This window comes from Vanessa tameamea, chromosome 26 (assembly GCF_037043105.1).
Source record: "Vanessa tameamea isolate UH-Manoa-2023 chromosome 26, ilVanTame1 primary haplotype, whole genome shotgun sequence".
In the NCBI taxonomy this organism is placed as follows: Eukaryota; Metazoa; Arthropoda; class Insecta; order Lepidoptera; family Nymphalidae; genus Vanessa; species Vanessa tameamea.
This window is the reverse complement of record NC_087334.1, coordinates 1,772,672-1,791,707: the sequence shown is the minus strand read 5'-3', so window position 1 is coordinate 1,791,707 and position 19,036 is coordinate 1,772,672. Positions and strand designations below refer to the sequence as shown.

The following is a 19,036-nucleotide window of genomic DNA, read 5'->3' as shown; positions in this document are numbered from 1 at the left end:
TCAAAACAGTTACTAAATATGTATATCGCGTACATTTTTGTAGAATAAAAACTTTTTTTTGTAATCGGTTACAACCCACTTGACAGTGACAGTTATGATTATTTTTAGTCTGTATACAATAATTTGTATTATTTTACAAAAATGCACGAAATAAGTTTTCCTTAGACCGGCGCTACATTTCAGGGCTAATCATTCAAGCAAAGGTTTTGATGACTTCGAAAGATTTCTTTTATACGTTCATAATATCTCAGAAGTCTTAAGCATTCTCAAATATTCATATAGATCGTAATCTTGAGTCAGTTACCTGTGTGGCGCCGCGATAAAGATGAGGTATTTTTTTACCGTTATGATTTGATGTTATTATATTAGAAAAATATTGCTTTTAGTTTAGAAAAAGTTGCATTGAAAACTGCACTACATTAGTCTAAGTAACATTTGTCAAGTATTTAGAAGGGTAAGAATTGATTTCTTTCAATATTATAATGATTTTATTAATTTTGGTTATATTAAATAAATATAATAACGATTAAACGTATCTTGAAATCGAAATATATTTAAATTGAATTCAATCCAAGAAGAGCAGTCTGCGTTATTGAAATCGTGATCTTCGTAAAATACTTTCCGTCCTCATAAATGGCCAATGTTTACTAAAATGCACAAACATACGACTACGTATGTTTCAGTAAATAAAATTTATTTATGCTCATCCATTTACGTAATACTTGCACGAAGCGATATGTTTCCTTATTGTAGCAAGAGTTTACATTTTTTATCTATATAATATTTTTCTTTACATCAATCACGTTATCAAATACTAATCTTAAAATACACATCTAATACATGTTACTCGCTCCAAATGAATAATGTCACTAACTGTACATAAAGCTTTTTATAAAATAAAATCTAAACTTCTTTAACACTATTTTAAACTAAGCTATGCTTGCCGCTTATATTTATTAGACGCCATCTTCTCACGTGATCACGAAATGGCGGACACTAAGTTTACCGTTTGAAAAAAGAGATTTTTGCGTCATCACAGTAAGATTTTAAAAGAAAGCAGTTCATAATATTTTTAAATATACAAATGCAAAGTATAATACGGTAATGATAAACGATTGTTAAACACAAAGCTAAAACCATGATGATGCTCCGCCCAATTTCGTTGACAACTCGCCGATACCGCGCCCGAACATGTTGCCAACCTGAAATAATTAATTATTATTATATCTACCTACAAAATTATTCATTATAATATCAGAATATCACAGAAGTTTAAATTAATGTATATACAGATAAAATATATTTTTAATCTAAATCCAAAATAAGTAGGTTTTAAGCTGACAACTTAAATAATTTGATCTATATTGTACTACACTTTCGCTTACGACTTTTTTATTATATTTTGACTTTATTAAATTAAATTACTTTATTACTTATACTTCTTATAAATAATATACAGTTGTACATGACTGTATTTTTAAATGTTTAAAAAGAGTAACTACTGAGTTTCTTGCCGGTTCTTCTCGGTAGAATCTACATTCCGAACCGGTGGTAGCTTTACTTAATATAGTTTGTTAAATGACGTTTCAAAAGTGCTTGTAAAGCCTACTTGAATAAAGTATATTTTGATTTAGATTTTTTTCGAAACTTGTAAGTGTATACGTCTTTGGGGATTGATCTAATTAAATTAGATACTTATCAAGACAAAAACGGTTTCATTGCCTTAATAAAAGAGTAGTCTAAATAATTCAAATTATTATATAATATAATTTAGCAAAGTCTAGCTATTGTTAGCTATTGTTTATATAAATAAATGTTGAATTGGTTGTACCTACACAGACGGGACTAAATCAGCTTACTTTATGAATGGTCTGTTATATCAAGTAATTAATACCTTGCCAACTACAGCGCCGACGTTTCCTAACTTAGCGTCTTCTGTAAGAGATTCCAATTTAGACTTTCCCCCTCGGGCACCTTCCTCAGAACCCCCATCATCGCCACCCCTGAAATTTTTTTTAAAAATAAATTAATGTTTAGAGCCGGAGCCATGATGAAATGAAATGAAGCGTCCATTCGAATATTCGTATCTTATTCCAAATTTTGTTTTTGCCCCTATTGCAGTTGAAACACATGGACCTTGGAGCAGTAGTGCAAAAACCTTCATTAAAAGTAAAACACCTCGCATTAGTCCCTCCACAGGTGACAGGAAGTCTGGTTCAATTTATGCCCAGATTTTTCATTATTTTTTTTATGTGATAGGCGGCAAACGATCTAATCAACGATCAATGACGCAGTGATATCATAAGATAACCCGTTTAAGTCAAAGTCAAAGAAATTTGAAAACAACGTGATAAGCAAACAAACATACGCGTTTATAATATTAGTTAGGATATATCGGTACGGTAATAACAAAAATAAGAAAAAAAGCCTATAACTAACTACGGGCGATTCTCCATCGATTGGTTTTAGTCTATCGATACTTTTTGTAGCTATCACGCGATTTATGCTCAAAGATGAAAGTCCCAATATGTATAATTAAATATTTTGTATGTTTAAATACCCTTGGTCTTGCTGAGCCAGTACCAAGCTACACGTCGCCTCCTCCGTATGCATTCGCGCTGCCACGGCTTGATACGGCTTTGAATTGAGCTTGTCGTCGATAACGCCTTGAAGCTCGAAGTCACTGTACATTTTCTGAAAAAGTATTTTTCGTGATATTTAAGATTCATTCATTCACACAATTATTGTTGATTATATCGGCATCGCGCTTTGATTTCGACGCATATGTTTTATCATATAATTGTGTAAACCGATGAATCGTAAAGAAAATGTTGCGAGCATTCTTAGTTAAATTAATTGACACCAGAATAGTTAAAAATAATAATAATAGCCTAAATGTTATTAAAATCAGAATTACTATTCAGCATTGTGTCGCTTAGATAAAATTGTAATAACGTTACCTTAAGGACGATGGAAAGGCAGGCGACCTGCTGTGGATGGAGTGCTGGGCGCTCATTAAGCCACGTCGAAATATGCCCAATCTGAACACCATACCAATGTTCGAAGAGCTGCAGGATCCACAGCTCATCTGTCACCTGAGTGTGGACACAATGTACCAGTTCAAACGAAGGTTTTGGATATGTGCTGATATTTTGCTGAATGTCCTTAAAGTTGATACATTTATTAAATAATAATATTGTAACAAATAATTCTTTGAATTAAATTTTGAAAAATAAATAAATTTAATTCAATGTGATTTCTTAAATTAATGGTTGTACAATAAGCATTAATTAAGGAAGTCACATTCCAATAGAAAAATCACAAATTACTTTTTCAATACCGACGCGCATTTAAACTTTAAAGGTTATGTTAGTCTTCTAAGTCGTGACGTCTAAGTGGTGTCATAAAATAGAGGATTGGCTTACTTAAATCCCTGATTATGTTTTTTACCTTAGATCTGATTTGGTCCATAGAATTTCTCATGAAGTTCACATAGCCCTGTCCAATGTCTTTCCCAGAACCGGAAACGTTTGCAATCGTCAGTATTGAGCCTATTAAACTGTAAATACACAAGATAACAATCTAAATACACCTGTCTAAATAGTTTGTACCATAAATTGTTCTGATAAGTAAGTATAGAGAACGGATCTGCGACTTACCAATCGCAGGACATTAAAATTAAACCAGAATGTTCGATTTTCTACTATTTTTCGTGTAAAATAGACTAGCAAAATGACGTAAGCTTTTTGTTATGAGTTTATGTTTTAGAAGGTAGAGTGTGGAGTGTGTGATATGAAAACGATTTTCTAAGTTACGTGTTGGAGTACTTTGCGAAGCTTATCGTACGACTTGTGGTGATATGTCTTTTGATGTCGATACGATAATGTTGAAGTAGTAAGTAAGAAATTTTTTTTATGTTTTTGTCTTAACGTCGTCAGAAGTTATTTTATATTGATTTGCCGATACTTTTGGTTTTGGTAAAATATTCTGAACTAGATAGAGGCGTTATCGTTTGTGTAATTTTAATTACTTTATACTCACTCACCTTTGCGTAATAAGTAATTATAAAATTTTGAATATCTACCATTATTGAAAGGATTACGCTTTTCTAGTTTCTCACTTAATACTTGCACTTCCATCCCGTTCTCGGTCGCAGCTGAAGCGATGGGGCTGACGGATGAGGCGGCTTGGTGACTCACCTGCCCTCGTCGAAACGCGCGATCTTAGCAAGAGTAGCTTCCAGCACGGCGGACAGACGGCTCGTCATACCCGTAGACATCGCATGCAGACACGCCTCGATCTGGGCATCCATTTTAGCATGGTACTGGTACTGTGAGAGATTGCGGGTGTTAACATTTAAAGCAAGCAGTTCGTACCTTCCGGCAAACATACCACGGTACTGACACATTGTTTTTTACTCCCATGTTTCCACAAACTTCAAAACGGCTTTGACGCTTGTAGAGAACACTCCAGCGACACGGGGCCCATGCATAACTTGCAGATTTGTACTAATAAATCAAAAGAAAATTGCGACTAGCATCAGTTCATGCAAGACTTCCATATACCAGGCAAATAAATAAAAAAAAAATACTAAAGATGACGTTCAAATTCTGCAAATCATGCATGAAAAACCCACAAGGTGCATTCATTCGGAAATTCTGTCAGAATTCAATTCGTATCTTACTCGCGAAATGGTCACAACCGACTTACGGTGATATGCCAATTTGATAAATATATACAATATATTATATAATTATTTCTGACATTTCACGTTCTTGTTCTGCGATGAGTTTCCTTACGGAATACCCCTACAGTGCTATATCATGTTCAAATGCCAAATGAGTCAAATCAGTTTTTAAGACAAATATTTCATTTACATTCATTCGCATGCTGATAGACAATGTATGTTTCATATTTCATGTGATGTGATCGTAGTGATGTGTCAGTGAGATATTAATCAACTAATACCCTGTGTGGCTTATTGGCAATTGAATGTGATATGCTTGCAAGAGCTTAAAATGACAGCTTGTGGGTTCATCAGATCTGATTTTAACATTATACAGCACGTGCAAGAATGGCGCTCGTGTTTATTTTATCTTGGAGTGAATCTAGATTATTTAAATTAGATTCTGTTTTCGTTATTGCATCTCGGTCTCCTTTTTTCCCTGGTCAACGCATAGGTCGGCGTCATTTAGCTAATAAATTTTAAAGTAATCTTGTCAAAACGCAAAACTCGTCGAGAAATAATTAAGGATTATTTCTAATTCTATAGTCATTCAGATCGTTTGCTCCTAGCACGAAGTTGGGATTTTTTCTAGATTTGCGCATGCTCATGCATGCTTGTTATTGTGTAATTTATTTTTTGTAGCCAAATCAAGGCACACATTACATCTAAATAGGACAAACAAAAACTGTGGTTTGTGACGCTGATGATTTATGATTGATTGTTTGATGTTGTTCATACAAGTGGGTAAGCATGATCGTGATGGATTTAATATATCAATAAAATCAGGTAGATACATATTATATAATATATGTCTACCTGTTTTATGTCTCATACGTAAATGTCTTAAATTATCTGAAATGTTGATTATTATTCTTTAAAAAATATAGGTAAATTGTTATTTTAAGGAACGCTATAATATTTTCGTACGACAATTCGAAAAGTTCATGCAGAATGCTTATATTTATGGTCAATATGTACTTTGTATAAATAGTTTAATGTATGATTTGTCATTATTCTTGTAATACAGTCAGTCACACGCAAACACGAAACAAAAATAAAACAATTTATTTAGTGCAAAAATTCACATTCCCGTGACGTTAGCTCTTGAGCTCTAAAATATTGATGATGATAAAATGAAAGTTGGATCATTTTTATTTTTAAATCAATTTAGTTTTTAGGCACCGTATCGGTATCGGCGTTATTTTGATCTAAGGGTCAAAGCCAATCAAAATAGTCCTTAGGACTGTATATTTAGCGATGAAATGTTATATCTTTGAATTATTTGTGAAATGAGTTAAAAAACCTGTATTCACGGATATAGAAAATAGTATGAAACTAAATTGGTACTTATTTAAAACTGTTCCAACTCTTTTGTTTTGTAATATTTGAATTTAACCAATTAAGTAAATCAATTTGCAATATCACTAAAGTAATTTTGATATATACATATATCCTCATCATAGTGAAAGTAATAATTTAACAAATTATTTAAAACAAAATATGACATCCAATACAGAATAAGCAGTACATACAATCAATATGCGGCTGATATCTGATCTTTATGATTGAAATAGAGAATTTGATCTGCCTGTTTTGTTGAATGGTGAAATGTGAACATATATCTAATAAAACCAATCACATACAATGCAGTCAGCAATATAAGAATGAGGAGACTGATAACGAAAATATGATTAAGCATCCTGTAAGAACTAGCTTGGAAAATTTTAACATGAATAATGAAGCGTGTTACTTATTATCCGTAAAATTGAAAAATGCTAAGACTGGATACATAAAAACTGTTCGATCTTTAAATATTAGACTTCTATTCGTGAAAATGATTGCAATGATTGATGTTGATGAGTCTATAATGGATGATACTCACGATATCGACACCTTCAACCGCACAAAGCTTTAGCGCTTGATTCTTCGCGTCCAGAGCCACGTTCACCATGGCGCAGATTTCAGCCGGCAGGATGTAGTCCGTTGACATAAATGTCACACTTTTCTTTAACCATGCCTGTTTACAAGAAATACGTGCTATTATTTTGTGTTCACAATTAAAATTAATCCATTCAATCTAATCAGAACGAATTTCATAAGTTTTATGAAATTAAGTTGTTTTTTTATCGATTCATTAGTGTCTAATTAACAGTTTAAATACACGTCCATTGTGGTTTAAGATCATATTGTTCCATATAGAAAATATATATTCACTTAAATAAAATTTAAGACTGCTTTGGTACTCTCCAATTTTGACTACTTGATGCGACCAATTAAACAGGATTCCATAAGTTTTACCTATATCCTTTAATTTGCTTAGATGTGGCTGACTGAGCTTTTTTTAAGTCTATTAACATACCAAGAACAGTTTTTCTCCTAAACCAAAAAAAAATCTCCTTTTAGTAAACAGGTCAAAAGTCTGAAAAATAAATTGAGTTGAGTAACTTCTAATTGTACCTGAAAAGAAGCTTCAGTCCTCTGAATACATGTTTCCATCATGTCGCTGGCCATTAACTTCAATCGTTGCTCCAGGTGGGAGCGGAACTCTGGCTCAGGCCAATGCAGATCCCTGATGAAAGACTGCAAGGCATCCAGCTTCCAGAACAGCTCCTCGCTTGTTGAGCAACCGTTTCTGAAAGTTTAATTTTTATGGTACTGTATCTATATAGACAGCCTTTAAACCAATTCTAAATAGTTGTGCGAAACCATAAAAAAAAAATTACACAAGTGCACGAACGATTAGTCTTTGGAAATCCGATAATATATTTATAAAGCAACTGGTATGTGTTAGAGCTCCAAGTATTCTTACCCTTTGATCTCCCAACGTTCTTTTTCGAATCCCTTGTGAAGAGACTGAGCTATGGATGATTCCATGAGGTCGACGTAGCGCACAACAAGTGGTGCAAATGTATCACGCAGATGTTCATGGAAACGGCCGTTTCTCAAATTTTCTGCAAATTATTTTATCCAATTAATATTTGCCCCTGATTTGTGACTTCATTATTTCACAGAATTAAACATTGAAGCTTATTCTTACCATCTGTCCTCAAATAATCATTTAAGATCTGGAAAAGTGGGAAGGAGTCCCAAGTGTCTGGAGGTTGTTCTGCTAGCACGCGATCCATGTCTACAGCAAACAAGGCCCAGAAAATCTCCGCGTGTTCAACGAGTAGCTCCGAAAACCACGCAAAAGCCTGTATAGAGTATTTATATTTTAATATAAAATCTTATATAATAGAACTCAACAATATATCGATTTTAACTGGTCGTATTCGTGGAATCAATTGGAATGGTTTGTTTAAATAACATTAGGGAGCGAGTAGAATAAAAACTATAGCAGCATCAAGATTCACTAAGAATAACTTTACTTTAACAGTAATTCTTATTATGGATTTTTTAAAAATAGATAATATAAAAAGAGTCCGAGAACAATAAGTGACAACCTGACGATAATGGTTTAAGTTCTTCGATAATTGATACAAAATTATTTGGGAATTAATGGATCATTTTCTGATGTAAATTGTGAAAAGATGACTAAAACATAGACAGTGATATGATTTCCATGATATCTAGATCATATCGCTTGATAACACAAAGTTCTTGCAAAAATACTTCACATTGCATTTTAATATTTGGAAGAACTTCGTACTTTTTGATTTCCTTCAACTAAATACATGCAATGACTCAAATCAACGTACTATCTAACATTTTATACATCATAAGCTGTAGCGAAGCTGTGCTGGAAGATAAAATTTGTCAAATACATGTGCATTAGAAGATTAAAGTATTTCTATATACTACCTATTAAAATATATAAAGCGAGTGAGAAGCTGCGAATTACAATTGACATCTACATAAGCCAATAATATTTGTAACGAAGTGTTGCAATGTTAACACCATGTTTTGTGATAATATACATGATTCTGAGTGAAATGTACTATGTTTTGATGTTTTGGGGTGAGGTTCAGTCAAAACTTTCCACTTCAAACTCATTTAGCGTCAGTCTTGTTGTATAAAGATGATACAGTTTTGAGGGTAGACACATTTCCTGTATTATTGACATATCTATCAGTGATTGTTTGGTCAGTATCAACTGTTCCACTGACTGATATCAAATTGTCATACAATCCAAATTTGAAAAATCATAAAATGAAGAATATAGATTCCAAATTTAAATTAAAAAAAAAATGGCTTTAGTGAAATATTTGACGTGTTACTCATTCGTATAATAAAAATGTGTACGTGATATTTACTAGAGATGTTGCCTAAAAATGGTCTAAAAGTTATAGTTAGTCAAGTAATGGTTTCAAAGTTTTGTGGCACATTTGTTTATCGTATAAGTGAAATAAGCAATTCAATGATGTGCGATTGAACATAACTATTACATCGATATCGATACAAAATTGCATCAGATACATCAAGTTAAAATTGCAGATCGCCTATCTAAAGCACTAGGCTCACCATCAGCCTTAATGTTAGCATGTTCACGCTTTGCATAGAGTTACATGCAGGGCCTATATCATTCTATATTCATCTAAGCTCACTAAGCCAGTGTCTTGAAACTATTAAAGTAACGCCACATGTCTACATCATTTAGAACTGTGATCAAATCAGAGTGAGAATGATTAAGACCGAGTGAACGAATTGACAAGTGATTCGATCAGCCGAGCAATCAATCAAATGAGTAGTTACATTTTGTTGACCGCTAGAGTCCGGTTTTGTGTTATAAACCTGCGGAGAAATAAAAAATAAGGTAGAAATGGAATATAATATTTATATAATAATCTGCGTTATAAACTACAAGTGAATTTTTATTTAATTAAAAAAAAAACATACTTAACGTTCACGAACTTGGCCTTACCTACTGCCGTGTCTTTTATTTTGATAATCACATCGAAATTCTCTTGTAGTTAAAGCGACATAAAATATATAAATTAATATTACAATTATATCTATAGTTGGGGGTCGATAGACGTAGCCATATTTTTATATAATTAAAAATTATATAATTAATTCATAAGGCAAGTCTAACGAATAAATACACTACGTAGAACAATTTAAACCAATTGATCCTATAATCAATAATAATTTAATATATCGTAGTGCACGATAGAGCTGAAAATATTATTTTTTTGATTACTGTTATTTTTAATAGTAATGACCGACTCTTTAAAGGTTCAGTTACATATATAATTAAATATTTATACAGAATAAGTCATATATTTCCAATGTATTATATTACTAATACCTAGTGGATTTTTTTATTCGAAATACGAAGGCAGAATTGCAAATGGGCCACTCGGTGTTAAATGACTATTACAACACATAGACATTGGCGCTGTAAGAAATAATAACCATCCTTTACATCACCAATGCTTACCAACTTTGGGGACTAAGATGTTACGTCCCTTATGCCAACATCATCAACACTAAAATTCCACAAACGTACAAGTACAACAATCAATACAGCCGATGTAAGTTAGCTATAATTGCTGTCTTAACAGACCGTGAGTACGCTCAATTGGTTTTAGTTGTATGCATATTTTCAGCTCTAAAGAAAAATACATATAATGCCTCATCATTCCCCACACTAATAGCGACAGGAGAACAGGGTGCTAAGTACAGCAAACACTGAAAGCGGATAACACTTTTTAAAATAACCTACATTTCCAGATCATTTTAAATACCGATTAAAATTAATCAAAAGTAAGTTCAATGACCTTTTAGTCGTCGAGGAAAAAGTATTTTAAAGCTTAAAAAGTCTTATCCTTAGAAACAACATTAAACACACAACACATTTCTATATTTACGAAGTGTAATTGAACGACTCAAAAATAACTTTAATCGTGTTAACAATCTAAATCAAATCAAATTAATATTCGTTTAATTACACTTCTTAGTTGTTTGATCAACGATTTAATTTATTATATCTTAATCAATCCTTTAATTTCTCTTTTTCTTTAATTTTTTTTTTTAATTTTAATTCAAAATATAAATTAATTTAACATAATAGGTCGCCATAATTTATTTGTAATTGCAACATTCTAATAAAATATTATCTGTCTAAACTCTCATTTCTTAGTTTGCATTTTGCACTAATATCGTCAAAGTCAGCTTATCTCTTAATCAAACAACTTTTAATGGATTCATTCCCAATTAAAAATAATATTACCTCCGCGTAATGCTCTTCATTCTGCTGGAGCAAGTCAACGCAGATTTCAGCAAGATGAATGAGATCTTCCAGTTTCTTTGCTGGTGTCACCATTGTTTCGCCACGAAGATCCTCTGCAAAAAGAAAATCTTGTATATGCTCTAAAGAAGGAAATGATTATTCATTTCCTTTAACCCCTTTTCATACTTGTAGTTATCATATTATTTTCCGGACAGCTTCTAAATAAAGTTTTTAATAAAATGCGTGATTTGTAAGAATATGTACTAATATTTAAGAAAATTTGAAGAAACAGAAGTACAACGTTGAACATTCTCAATCCAATGAATCCAATCTCAATCCATGAAACAAATTTAACATCATTGATTCTATTGTACTTTGATTCTCTGGCAAAAAGTCTCCGAATTTTTTACGCCGGTTCCTTTATAAGTTAGGTACATTTTTTTGCGCTTCCAGGTCAGTGATTTTTCATCACGACAAAAGATTATTAAAATCATTGTTGTCTTCACGGGACGCTCGAAAGAATTTATAATTTAAGAAAACCGATATAAATGAAAGTGAAATGATGAATTTAGATTTTCGTTAGCAAAGAAGAATATAGCATGCATGCATGGTTTTTTATAAATATCCTATCGCTTAATTTTTAGTACCATACTTACCCTCGATGTTAGCTTTCTGGCTTAAGGTGGTGTAGTTGAGGAGAGCTGCATTCTCCAAGCTCGTCTGAATCATAGTACGGACATCTTCAGGAGCCACAGGAGTCACTACGTCCTTCATCATAACCCGCTCTAGGAGCGAGAGGGTCGCCTGAAATTATTGGATTGATTTTTGAACAATCAGTTTAATAATATAGTGATTAGGAAAAAATTTAGAAAACTTGGCTCTGTGCCGCATTTAAAGAGCACCCCATGCCATTATCCTAACATTTACGACAAGGTATGAATAAGGTGAAAAGGGAACAGCCTGTAAATGTCTCTCTCTTCGGGAGAAGTTTTGCTTCGATCCTACTCCTTTTTGGGTTGGTGGTGAAATTTTATGAAATAAATACAGATTTCCTTACGATGTTTTCCGTAACCGCTGAACATGAGTGTAATATAAAAATTGAAGCACATGAAAACTCAGTGATGCTTGCCCGGGTTTAAACCCGCAATCATACATCAAACACAAATATGGAAGGAGCTGAATTCCCATGTTGAAGTTACTTTCCACTACGGTCAGCACTGTCCATAGACATTCGCGCTGTAAAATTAACCATGCCTTACATCGCTAATGCGCCATCAACCTTGGGAACTGAGATGTTATGTCCCTTATACCTCTAGTGATGGCTCACTAACCCTTTAAATTGGAACACATCGATACTAAATATTGGTGGTATACGATGAGTAGAGGTAATAATTAATTTAAAACACTAAAAATCACCTTTAATGCGCCTTCAGGTCGTCCGAACGGGAATGCGTATCTGAAGTTTGTAATCTGATGCTGCAGCAGAGTCTTTAGACGTTCTTTGATCTCAGCAAACTTCTCCTTCTCTAGTACTGTAATGCTGCCAACTCCATCTGGCCTGCCAGGCAACGTGGCAGTACTGTGAAAGGGTTGGTAACTTACTCTAGTAGGGTGGAAGCAGGAAATGGGGATCGGAGCCCGCATTATTTAATATTTTTGAATATATGAACATATCCTGTCCTGCTTATCAAGCAGACATATCAATTCAGTCTTAATATCAATTAATTTATAATTTGTGCACTATTTTAGTAAAAAAAAAACAGTTGAAGTTTTTTAAATATTGCGAACTCCACAACTCCGAAAACAGATTGTTAGTATGCATAGAAAGTTAGGTTTAAAGGCGAACATTGACTATAGACGGGATTATAGATAATAGAAGATATATAAAATTCCATAATATTAATTATATATACAAGACAAACAATCGACTAGTTTATGGCTACAGGATTTTACTATTTAAGTGAGGGTACTCTCGCACAAATCATTGCTATTGGAGATAATAGAATACGGAGCTACAGATGGTATCGTTCTCAGAGACGTGCAGGTACTAATATCACAAGAATCATGGTTAAAATTTGGGTAAGAGATAAATTAGGTAACCCTTCAATGTACCATAAAAGAGGATATTGCCAAATTAACTTTTAAATTTATTCGTATTAAGATTTCATAAAGTATACGTAATGAATACGGCATCGAAAACGTACCTATTTCCGTGCACATGGCTAGCACAGAAGGCGAAAGAGTAATGCATGAGTGTAGGGTCCACAGTTTGCTGTCCACTATCAGCCACATCCAGCAAATCGGATAAGTAGCAGAGATGACGGTAGCATCCTCTTACTCCATATCTTGCGCAGTATTCGTCTAATACAAAAACTTGGCCCGGCGAGAACCAACCCTGAAAGTATAATGAATAATAATGATTGGTAGTTCATCTATCTTGGTCGCAACAGTTGGAGCAATAGCTTGACAAAATAATCAGTAGTTTACCAAGGAACAGTAAGGGTCCTGTAGACGATACTTCAGCGTCAGTGACTGCAGTGTAGTGAAAAGTTGGTGATGATCGAACTGACACGGATCAGCTTGGATGTAATCCTCCATTCCATGTTTTCGCGCTTTATCTGCATCTGATCAAAATTGTAATTCCATTTTTAAATAGGTACATAAGGAATATAATTAAATCTTTAAAACATTTTACTTCTACAGTAGAAATATCGTGAGTCATTTTATGACAATTATTAGAGTTACCAGAAATGGTACCCATTTTCTTTTAATTGTAATAAATAATAAAAACACTTTGAACAATGTCTATCTTGATCTCGTTATGTAATAATTGACGCGATGCAATTGCAAAATATCGGTGTTAAAGAACTCAACATATTCATATTCACATTACCGGTACTGGGCAGGGATGAATGCGTTCCAAAGAACCCTGTGTCTTAACTACGACATAAAAGGTGCAGACCCCAAAGTGCTATATTTTAAAAATCAAAATCAAAATATACTTTATTCAATTAAACTTTTACAAGTACTTTTGAATCGTCATTTAACAAACTATATTAAGTGAAGCTACACCATTTCGTAATGTAGATACCATGAAGAATCGTCAAGAAAGTCAGTAGTTACTCTTTATCAATATTTAAAATACAATCTGACTAATCCGTTCTTGAACTATTACTCACCTCCCATAATCTTAATATGAGTATCAGAAGTAGTGGGCGGTGTTGGCTTATGACTCTGACCCGTGGCACGGTACAAAGCCATCACCCACAAATGACATTCGTTTTCATCACCCACACCCATCAGCACCGACTCCCCATCTCTCACGGCGTTCATGAAATATTTCGCTCCCTCCAGTTCTGAGAATAATTTCCTTTATATTTCCAAAAAAGTATTCAAATTTATTTAAAATATCATCGATGAGTTCTAATATATTTTATCTAAAATCCTCTTATTCAAAAATCGCGACTATGAAAATTTCGGTACCCATTATTAACGGTAATAAACCTGCGCACGTAATATCACAGTTCATGTGTTTAGTAATAAGCACTCTATTTTCGTTTAAATGTTTAAAAGTTTGACGAAAAATATTATTAAAACAGGTATAGGCGAATAAACTAAAAACTTATTGAAGAAGTTGAGTTTTATTAAATTAATTTCTATTGTAGTATTAATCGGAAATTTAAATTTTCTTCGAAACTGCTTTAAACTACATTCGTTTCTAGAAATAAGTCTTATCTAAATAACTTTTCACTATGATCAAAATTCTTTTCGCATATATTTTTGAAATAGATTAATTTAATCATGTAGATTTAATCTAAAATTTTATAAGGGACGAATGATTTTTTTTATAACTTTAATAACATACCTTGTCCGACCATCAACTGGGCTGTAAAAAAAAAAGAAAGTTAATATTTATTACAAAATGGCGTTGTTAAATATAATAATAAAATACCAAAGCAATAACAAACAAACCTAGAGTTTCCGTGATCACTACACATTTGTTAATAGCTGAATGTGGAAGCTTTTAGCTTCTACAACTATTTCGGTCGTGTTGACCTTTTGAACGTTAACATTTCAGTAATTGATGGACTCCAGAAATTTAAGACAAGGGAAAACATAAGAGGGACAGCAATAAAATACAAAATAGATTATAATAACATGTTTGTTTGATTTTAAGTTTTACGTGTTTGTTTAGCGTTATAGACTTTTTTTTTATGGCATTGGTTGGCGGACGAGTATATGGGCCACTTGATGGTAACTGGTCACCACCGCCTATAGACAAAGGCGCTGTAAGAAATATTAAACATTCCTTACATCACCTATGCGCCACCAACCTTGGGAACTAAGATGTAATGTCCCTTATGCCTGTAATTACACTGGCTCACTCACCCTTCTAACCGGAACACAACTGTTATTTGACGGTAGAATATCTGATGACTGGGTGGTACCTACCCAGACGGGCTTGCACAAAGCCAGCACAGACTACGCCTTCATGAGTGAAGTGATTTCCTAACATAACGATGAGTATATAACCACGTGTCTTAAGTCAAGTCCTAACTTAATGCCATCACAATTTGCCAGATCTGTCGTCGTTTACGATTACTGCTCCAAACTTTATGGTTATAGCGTGTAGTAAATCGTGTAACCTTCTCAATAAACGAGATACGCATTTTCCAAATCGGACTTGTAGTTTTCGAGATAAGCCCGTTCAACTATACAAGCAAGCATTGTTTTTTTAATTTAGATTGATCAAGATTTTATCATAGAACGATACGAAAGGCTTACAAATAATTCTTCTATTTCACCTACTTGTATATATAATGTTTTGTTTTTGATGTTAAAGTCCGATATGGTTGTGATTACTTTGATCCTTGATTCCAAGGCAAACAAACCCGAAGCGATGGCGATCAGTACTTGTTTATTTAAAAAAAAAACTTTAGCTTTACGTAGCCAAAGATTTTTATAACATTGAACACCTTTGACTGCTGATTGTTAAGGCGGTCGGTTGAGGTTTTATTGTTCAATATTAAGTCTAAACCGATCAGACTTATAATATCGCTCTTGTCTATGCTTCGTATAGGCAGAAAAAATAGTTTATTTTATTTATTTATTAGGGATTAATGTGAACTTACCGCTCGCCAATTCAATATAATCCACAGTGAATCCATCGAGTTGCATCATCTCAGCAGGCTCAGACTTTTTGTCCTTATAGGAGCAGAGAGCAAAAGTATATTGGCTCACTTGTACTAGAACCATGTACCGTCGTTTCCATTTGCGCCACACATTCTTGCCGATCACGTGGAGGTAGCTTTGTATGAAGAAATACTTATAAATATATATTTGAATCAATACTATAACAAATAAATTACGTTTCTTTGTTTCTTTCGAATGCGTTACGAAACCTTTTCATCCGATTGAGCTAAAATGTTGTATAGTTTTAATTGTTTGATAATTGGTTGGGTTGGAACTCATTGGTCAAATCAAATTGCGTTCGACTCCAGACATTCCTGTTACACACTTCCGTCCCTTTTTGTGAAATCACACAGATTGTAGGGAAGCGAGAGGAAAGTTGTCACACTTTGTAAAATCTCAGTAAAAAGTTCCTTTGCAATATATATATATAATAATTATATATGACCTCAACCTCTCTCTAGGATATATTATATTATATATTAATATGTTTGTATTGTAATATTGAGAAAACACTTAAATATATATCCACTTACCCGCAGTGTTTCATGTTCAACGGCTTGTCCATCCGACAAGCAATTTTGATTCTGAGATCTTGATCCGGTAAGTTCTTTGGTACAGTCATGCGGTGCCATTCTGGGGCCTGTTGTTGAAAGCTTATTTTGTAAATACATTAGTCAGAAATTATCAATTAATTACTAAAATTGTTCTAAAAAATAATATCCTGCTCAACAAATTTCGGTTACGGCACCCAATTTCAAATATTAGCACCTGTCTTTTCGAGGCACATCAGTGTTACATTTCTAACTTATAAAATCTGGAATTAAATTAAACAAAAAAAAACCTTGATGGAAAAATTAATATACTTTTTTACCAGCTCCTTTTGGGCCTAGAATCTCAGTATCCACAGCCTTAAAGGCTTATAGGCCTTAAATAAATTAGATGTGAATGTGGCGACGATGTAACCTTGAATCATTTTTATTAGTAGTTGCATAACCTACTTTACTTGTCACATAATCTAATAAGCTAAAATATAAGTATACCTTGCTGGATAAGGGTGTAGGTCGAAGGACCACTTTGCCCAGTTCTTTATCTTCAAGGGCGAGAACACCAGGATTTTCTGTATACAGCTTCACTTTTACTGCTGGTAGTGGTTGAGTAGTGCTAAAATCCCCTTGTGTGTCCCACCTAAATATTTGAATAATTTTGTGAGAGTTTCAGAAGAATACCATTTTATACTATCACTTTAATTATATTTTTTTATTCCCGAATACATTATATTTTCACAATCATAAGCGTAAAGCAAATAAATGAAAGTTTTTCATCGCTGATCGTCCTGGCTTACAAGCATTTGGCTTTGCTTTGAATTATTTTTTAATTTAAATTCACTTAAATTTCATTCGGTTGTTTCAAATACGTACATAGGTTTTGATGCTTCAGCCTGATCGGTTTGAAGCTTGTCGCCCCCTTCAACTTCCATGGTGCAGTAGACTATTCTGTTAGGAGCTAAGGATTTTAATCCCTTGACTTCCATAACAACCACCTAAAATTTTCAGAGTACGTGGAAATACTAGTTAAAGCATTTTTTTATGATATTATGGACACTCCCTAGTAAGGATCACACAATTGATTAGAATATCAATATTTCTATTACTTAATACTTTGTCATTTCTAACATCGAAGATAATATCAATATTATCATTTTAGTCATCACCATTACCTCTATCTGGAATGTAAGAACCACATCCATTTTTGTCAGCTGTGTGTCAACATCGCCCCCATCTGATTCACCAGTCAACTTGTTCGCTAGAGACCCTTGCGATCTGAAACATAGCTGCTTACTCAACCTTGGACTCGGATCTGGTCCAGCATTTGATCTATATTCATTACCCACCACCAATCCATCAATTTAATTATAAAGTTTGGACAATTATAGAAAATCTCATAAAACATTTTAATATTGACAAAAATATAAATTTACAGTGAAGTTAAATTGTATATTGATTACATAATCAAAAAATATTTTGCAATAATAATAATAATAAGAAAATCATTAAAGTTGAATAGAAATATAATATAGATTAAGTTGTAGTACAAAAAAATTGCGTGTCCAAAGTGAGTTTATAGATACATTTAAATAGATAAACATTCACAGGCCCAAGGGACGAGAGGTGGCAAACAAGGGAACCATCACCGAGACCAAGAATGATTAAGCATAACAAATGGGAAATGTTAAATAGTTTTTTTGCACACACGTAATATATATAAATCTAAAGAGGCGTTATATGATATAGAGGATATGTAAGGGTGATGGAGAATAAAAATATATTAAAATATGTTTAAGTGGAAGCGAAGCGCTTAAAGCATTAAGCGTTTTAAATTCCATTACTCCTACCTAAGATATTATTTGTTCATTTACAAGATTAAGAAAAAAATATGAAAAATTACAAGCTGTGACGTCCTCTTCTCCTCATTCGAAAGCCTGATTTTAAGATAAATGTATATTTGCGAATTTTTTCGAAACGCATCTACAATTCTCACTATTGTTACACTATATATAAGCTATTTATTATTTAAGGTATCGACTAGCGCTCATCACTACGGACTCAAAATATTTATTTTTGTAAGCCATTTAACCGTACTGACGTGTTAGAAGCTTTTTGTTATTATCGTTCATAAAAACCTTTTGTCGGACCACATGCTGTGTTACCAAGTGTTATTGAAATTGTTATTTAATTAATCTAAACTGATGAAGAAACAAGAGTGTAGAAGCCTCATTATGTAACCAATTATTTTCGAATATTTCTACTGTCCGTATTATTTGTACAATCGTCACGGTTATCGTCAGCTAATCTCATTTTGTTTGTGTAATTTTGTTTGAATTTATAATGTATATTTGTATCTTCATTAGTTGAGTCAAAACTATTTCTACTGTCTATATGAGCTAT

At 33.1% G+C, this 19,036-nt stretch overlaps 1 protein-coding gene across 4 annotated transcripts in view; it reads right to left on the bottom strand.

The window, feature by feature from the left end:
* Nucleotides 1-673: 673 nt before the first annotated feature.
* The window catches only part of Cadps (Calcium-dependent secretion activator), a 60,780-nt gene continuing 42,417 nt past the window's right edge, over nucleotides 674-19,036 (bottom strand). Inside the window, exons 12-34 of one of the 4 annotated variants that reach the window (XM_064219165.1) lie at nucleotides 17,809-17,965; nucleotides 17,510-17,631; nucleotides 17,132-17,276; nucleotides 16,625-16,731; nucleotides 16,031-16,206; nucleotides 14,764-14,784; nucleotides 14,078-14,254; nucleotides 13,386-13,522; nucleotides 13,103-13,293; nucleotides 12,315-12,477; nucleotides 11,555-11,702; nucleotides 10,899-11,011; nucleotides 9,419-9,457; nucleotides 7,764-7,920; nucleotides 7,536-7,677; nucleotides 7,184-7,358; nucleotides 6,609-6,743; nucleotides 4,200-4,300; nucleotides 3,451-3,559; nucleotides 2,961-3,095; nucleotides 2,561-2,694; nucleotides 1,895-2,003; nucleotides 674-1,202 (exon numbers count right to left, since the gene is read on the bottom strand). In XM_064219165.1, coding sequence (XP_064075235.1) covers nucleotides 1,131-1,202; nucleotides 1,895-2,003; nucleotides 2,561-2,694; nucleotides 2,961-3,095; nucleotides 3,451-3,559; nucleotides 4,200-4,300; nucleotides 6,609-6,743; nucleotides 7,184-7,358; nucleotides 7,536-7,677; nucleotides 7,764-7,920; nucleotides 9,419-9,457; nucleotides 10,899-11,011; nucleotides 11,555-11,702; nucleotides 12,315-12,477; nucleotides 13,103-13,293; nucleotides 13,386-13,522; nucleotides 14,078-14,254; nucleotides 14,764-14,784; nucleotides 16,031-16,206; nucleotides 16,625-16,731; nucleotides 17,132-17,276; nucleotides 17,510-17,631; nucleotides 17,809-17,965 — 2,965 coding nt within the window. In that variant the 3' untranslated portion in view covers nucleotides 674-1,130. Of the gene's footprint in view, nucleotides 1,203-1,894; nucleotides 2,004-2,560; nucleotides 2,695-2,960; nucleotides 3,096-3,450; nucleotides 3,560-4,199; nucleotides 4,331-6,608; nucleotides 6,744-7,183; nucleotides 7,359-7,535; nucleotides 7,678-7,763; nucleotides 7,921-9,418; nucleotides 9,458-10,898; nucleotides 11,012-11,554; nucleotides 11,703-12,314; nucleotides 12,478-13,102; nucleotides 13,294-13,385; nucleotides 13,523-14,077; nucleotides 14,255-14,763; nucleotides 14,785-16,030; nucleotides 16,207-16,624; nucleotides 16,732-17,131; nucleotides 17,277-17,509; nucleotides 17,632-17,808; nucleotides 17,966-19,036 lie in introns of all 4 variants that reach the window. The other 3 variants (XM_064219164.1, XM_064219166.1, XM_064219167.1) reach the window with 3 other exon arrangements.